Genomic DNA, 5,115 nt, shown 5'->3' on the forward strand with positions numbered 1-5,115 from the left:
GGCACGTCTGCCTGGCCCGTCCCCGCGGGAGCAGCGCTGCCAGGGCCAAGTGTCCGGGGAGCTGGGCTGGAAATAACCAGGAAACTCAATCTTCCCGTGGGCTGCTCAGGCATCGCGCCCCCCCCGGGGCAGCCTGGCCCCCCCAGCTCCCGGGCAAACACCGGGGTGCGTGTCGTGCTGGGGTGCATCCCCCTGTGCCCCCCATCCCTGCACGGCCCCACTCCCTGCACCCTGGGGGGGGTGATGTTGGGGTCCAAATGGGACCTTTGGGTGGTTGATGTTGGGGTCTGGCTCCCAGCCCTCACCTCGTGCCCCGCCCAGCCCAGGACACCCCAAAGCGGAGGTGGCGAGGCCGGGTCGGGGAGCACGGTGGGGGGGCCGGGTCCCTGCACACCCCATGGTGTGGTGTCCCACTGGGGCCCTTCCCAACCCCCCCTTGCCATGTGTGGGGTTGGGGCAAGCTCCCCCCTTCCCAAACCCCTGTCTCTGGACCCTCCCTCAGGTGCTCCCCACGCCCCCCTCCACCCCAGCCACGGTGTCCCGTGCAGCCATGGCAGGATGGGCACCGGCCTTCCCACCCACTGCTCCTCACCAGAGCATCTCAGGCGCCCGTTCCTGTGTCCCCACACCAGCAGCCACGGTGCTGCCTCTTCTGGGTCCCCTCGGGGAGGCTCTGGGGCTGGGCACCATCCCACCACGGCTGCCCCATCCTTCCACGGTGGCTACGTATCACCATTGTGGCCCTTTTGGTACTGTGGTGGCCCCATCCTGCCATGCTGGCGCCATCAGCATCTTTGTGGCACCATCCCCTATGGCTGTCTCATCAGCACTGTGGTGGCTTCATCCCACCATGGTGGCACCAACAGTGCCATGGTGGCCTCAATCCCACCATGGTGGCCCCATCAGTGCCATGGCGGCCTCAATCCCACCATGGCAGCCCCATCAGTGCCGTGGCAGCCCCATCCCACCACAGTGGCACCATCAGCGCCATGGTGGTCCCATCCCACCATGGCCATCCCATCAGCGCCATGGTGGCCCCATCAGCGCCATGGTGGTCCCATCCCACCATGGCTGCCCTGACAGCGTGGTGGTTGCTCCATCCCACCATGGCAGCCCCATCAGCGCCGTGGTGGCACCATCAGCACCGTGGCAGCTCCATCCCGCCGTGGCCGTGCCATCCTGCCGTGCCCGCCCCAGCTCGGCAGCGCTGTGACCTAGAAACTTCAGCTGTGGTTTGTCGCGGTGGTTGCTCCTTGCCGAGGGGAGGAACGGCCCCCCCGGGCAGCCAGAGCCAGGATGCGGGTGGGCAGGAGCCCCGTGTGGGGCAGAGGCCCGAGTCCTGCCATGTCACACTGTCCTGTGCCAGCCTGCTGTGTGTGTCCCCTCAGCTGGCCGAGGGCTGGTGGAGCAGTTGTCCCCCTGGGTGAGGAGGGTCTGGGGGTGTGGGAGCAGAGCCTGGCTGGGGGTTTGCAGGACCCCGGCAGGTCCCCCTCCCAGGAGGACTCATGGCCGCGCTGCCCCTGCCCTCCTGCCTCCCCCCAGGTGGCTGAGGGACCCCTGAGGCCCCTGGTTGCCCCCGGGGAGCGTGGTGGGTCTCAGGGCTGGTTCTGCCCCCACCCCACTGCCTGCAGGACAGCAGCCACCCATGTCCCCAGGGCTGAGGACGTGGGCTCTGCTCCCCCAGGACTCTGCTCCCCACCACCCCTGGGGCTCTGCTCCCCACCACCCCCAGGGCTCCTCCACCCCTGGCCGGGGTTGGGGGTCCAGCCCCGTGCCCCCCCCGTGGGCCGAGGCCACGGTCCCCCCGCCGGCTCAGATGCTTTTGCCACAAATGTGGGAATATGGGCTGCTGCATGGCCTACTTCTGGGAATTATGTGATTAGGGGAAATCTTCCTCCCTGGGAAGCGGGAGGCAGCGCCCGGCCCCCCCCGTGCTGGGCGAGGGGCTGGGGAAGGGGGTTCGGGGCAAAAGAAGGGGCAGAACCAGGGAAGTGGCTCAGGTGGTTGTGGGGGCTCCGACCCCCATGTGGGGGGATCCGCTCCCGCTGTGGGTCTGGTCCCACCGGGACCCAGACCCCAGTGAGGTCTGTGAGACCCCACACCCGTCCCCACCGGAGGAGCCCCATGTGACCCACACCCCCCCGGAGATGCCATGTGCCCTCAGGGGGGTTGGGGGTTCCCTGGGTGTCCCCAGGCCCCGGTGGGGTGGGCAGGGGGCACATTCCTCTTGGAGCCCAGGCGCTGCCGCACCTCCCACCCTGCAGAGCCACCCAAAACACTCAATTTCCGTTTTCCAACACCAAATCCTGCCAAGAGTTGTCGTCTTTTTCCTATTTTTTTTTTTTCTTTTTTTTTCTTTTTTTTCCCCTTTCCCTGCAGAAACCGCTGGTTTCCATGACACCCCTGTTCCCGACGGAGCGGCTCGGCTCCCCCGGCCACCCCTACCTGTGGGGCAGGCCGGGGGGTGGCACGGGCGAGGACAGGGTGGCACGGTCCCCAGCCGTGGCAGGGGTCACCCCGCAGCCGGCCGTGCCCCCCACACACACGGGGGGGGGTTGGGTCCGGGGGTTTTGCTGGGCTGGGAACTCTGGAGACTGGTTGCCCACTGTGTTGGTGGCCTGGGCACCGTCACACGGCTGGGGACAACCCATGGCTCCGTGGCCATGAGCCGTGCTGGGCTCTCGCCATCCTGGTGGTGGATGCGGGCAGTTTGTGGTGAGTGCGGGGCTGAGGGTGCCCACCCCCTGCTCTGCGGTGGCCATCGACCTCCTCGTCACCTCCAGCCCAGCTCAGGGTCCTGGGTCTGGCCAGAGCGTGCCATGTTGGCTTGGCTGGTGCCCCCATGCTGGCACCCTGGGGTGATGGGGTTACACCAGCGTGTCCCCATGGTGTCACTGGGCTGGTGCCCCCATGCTGGCACCCTGGGGTGATGTGGTTACACCAGCATGTCCCCGGGCTGGTTCCCCCATGCTGGCGCCCTGGGGCAATGGCGTTATGCTGGCATGTCCCTGTGGTGCCACCAGGGTGGTGCTCCCATGCTGGCATCCTGAGGTGATGGGGTTAGACCAGCGTGTCCCCATGGTGCCACTGAAGTGGTGGTCCTGTGTTGGCACCCTGGGGTGACAGGGTTAGACCAACGTGTCCCCACAATGCCACTGGGCTGGTGCCCCCATGCTGGCACCCTAGAGTGATGGTGTTATACTAGCATGTCCCTGTGGTGCCATAGGGGTGGTGGTTCCATGCTGGCACCCTGGGGTGATGGGGTTAGAGCAGTGTGTCCCCATGGTGTCACCAGGGTGGTGGTCCCATGCTGGCACCCTGGGGTGGCGGTGGTACAATGCCACCACGTGCCTGTGGTGCCCCTCGGCTCTCCGGGCCCTCGTGATGTCGTGGGGGAAACGGGAGACATTTCCCTGGGGTTTGTCGGTGTGTCACCCCCGGCACGATGTCCCCAGCCCTGACGTCCCCCGTCCCTCTCCCCAGGCCCCCCCAGGACATCAGCCTGGAGGAGTTCGATGACGAGGACCTGTCGGAGATCACGGACGACTGCGGCATCGGGCTGAACTACGACTCGGACCACTATGAGAAGGTGCAGGAGCTGAGCGTGCCCAGCCCCCCCGGGGGCTGCCCAGGGCTTGGGTGGGGACCGATGCCCCTGGAAAAGCACCCCCGTCCCCCCAGAATCAAGGGTGTGGGGGTCCCTGTGCCAGGGTGCCGAAGGGGTGCACTGCAGGGTGCAGGCGGGGACCCCCCCAGCACGTTTGGACACCCTGGGACTTCCCACCACCTCTGGCTGAGCCCCGTGGGGTGGCCACAGGGGACATGGGTGGCTCAGCAGCCACCACCAGCTCGGGCAAGACTGGGGTGTCAGGGCATCGTCTGCCACGGTGCCCCCCTGGCTCTGGTGGCCCCCCTGGTTCCTTGTAGCTCCCCTGGTTCTGGTGGCTCCCCTGGTCCTTGTAGCTCCCCTGGTTCTGGTGGCTCTTGTGGCTCCCATGGCTCTCTTGGTTCTGGTGGCTCCCATGGCTCCCACTTACTCAGCTCTTCCCCAGCTCTGCCCTGCCCCGGGTAAACGGGTGGTGGCCAAGCAGGCGTGTGGGTGGGATGAGCACTGGGTTTCGGGGCCAGGACGGATGGGGGGGACGGGCAAGGCACTGGCAGAGCCTGGGGGTCCCTGCTCCCCAGCACAGGGCACGTTCCTCTTTGGAGCCTCCCGTTCTGTTGGGGTGGGAGTGGAGGGTCGTGCCTTGGTAGCCACCGTGGCCACTAACCCTGTGCCACATCCCCAGGACTGCCTGGTGCTGGAGCGGGGCGAGCAGCCGCACCCCGTCTGCACCTTCCAGGACGACTTCCAGGAGTTCGAGATGATCGACGACAACGAGGAGGAGGAGGAAGAGGAGGAGGGCAACGAGCTGGAAGCTCCACCGTCCCCTTCGGCCTCGCCCATCCCCTCGCCCGCTCTGGAGGAGACGCAGAAGCACCGACCCACCACCCTCAACCTGACGGCCCCGGGCACCCAGGTGAGGGTGGGGGTGGTGGGGAGGGGTCTCTCTGCCCCCCCGGGGTCTCTGCACCCCATGGCTGGCAGAGGAGGAGCTCTGGGGGGTGCAGGTCTGCCCAGGGGTGGGCACCAGGAGCATGGTGTGGGGGGGCAAAGACAGCGGCAGCTCCAGCTCCGCAGTGGTGGAGCCGAGCTGGGGATGGGTCTGGGGGGGGTCCTGTCCCCGTGTCTGGGTTGGGGACACCTCCACGTGGTGGGGGGCTGTGAGGTGTGTGGGCACAGTGGGTATGGCGGGGCTGGCCTGTGCGTCGCACACGCGTGTGCTCTGCTCTGTGTGTGCACTGATGCGTGCGCACGGGTGCTCGTGCATGCCACCTCTCTCTTTTTCCACCCCCGGAGCTGGGCTGAGGGTGTCCCCCGGGGTGGGGGGGTGTCCCCCCCGCAGAGGTGGCGCCGCAGGGGTGTCCCTGTGTCCCCGTGTCCCCGCGGGCACACACGCGGGTGCGGTGCTGGCCGGGAGCTGCTGCGCCGCCGCAGTGCGTGGGCAGCCGCCTGCGGTGCTGCCTGCATCCGCCTGCGTTGCCATGGTGCCGGGGGGGCTTTCGGGATCCTCG

The 5,115-nt window shown here is 67.7% G+C and overlaps 1 protein-coding gene across 1 annotated transcript in view; it reads left to right on the forward strand.

Moving 5' to 3' along the window:
* The first annotated feature begins 3,416 nt into the window (after nucleotides 1-3,416).
* MAPK8IP2 (mitogen-activated protein kinase 8 interacting protein 2) overlaps nucleotides 3,417-5,115 on the forward strand; it is a 10,395-nt gene continuing 8,696 nt past the window's right edge. The window contains exons 1-2 of the mRNA XM_014961952.1: nucleotides 3,417-3,589; nucleotides 4,290-4,520. Coding sequence (XP_014817438.1) covers nucleotides 3,446-3,589; nucleotides 4,290-4,520 — 375 coding nt within the window. The 5' untranslated portion in view covers nucleotides 3,417-3,445. The remainder of the gene's footprint in view (nucleotides 3,590-4,289; nucleotides 4,521-5,115) is intronic.

Source organism: Calidris pugnax, unplaced genomic scaffold (genome assembly GCF_001431845.1).
Source record: "Calidris pugnax isolate Ruff unplaced genomic scaffold, ASM143184v1 scaffold459, whole genome shotgun sequence".
In the NCBI taxonomy this organism is placed as follows: Eukaryota; Metazoa; Chordata; class Aves; order Charadriiformes; family Scolopacidae; genus Calidris; species Calidris pugnax.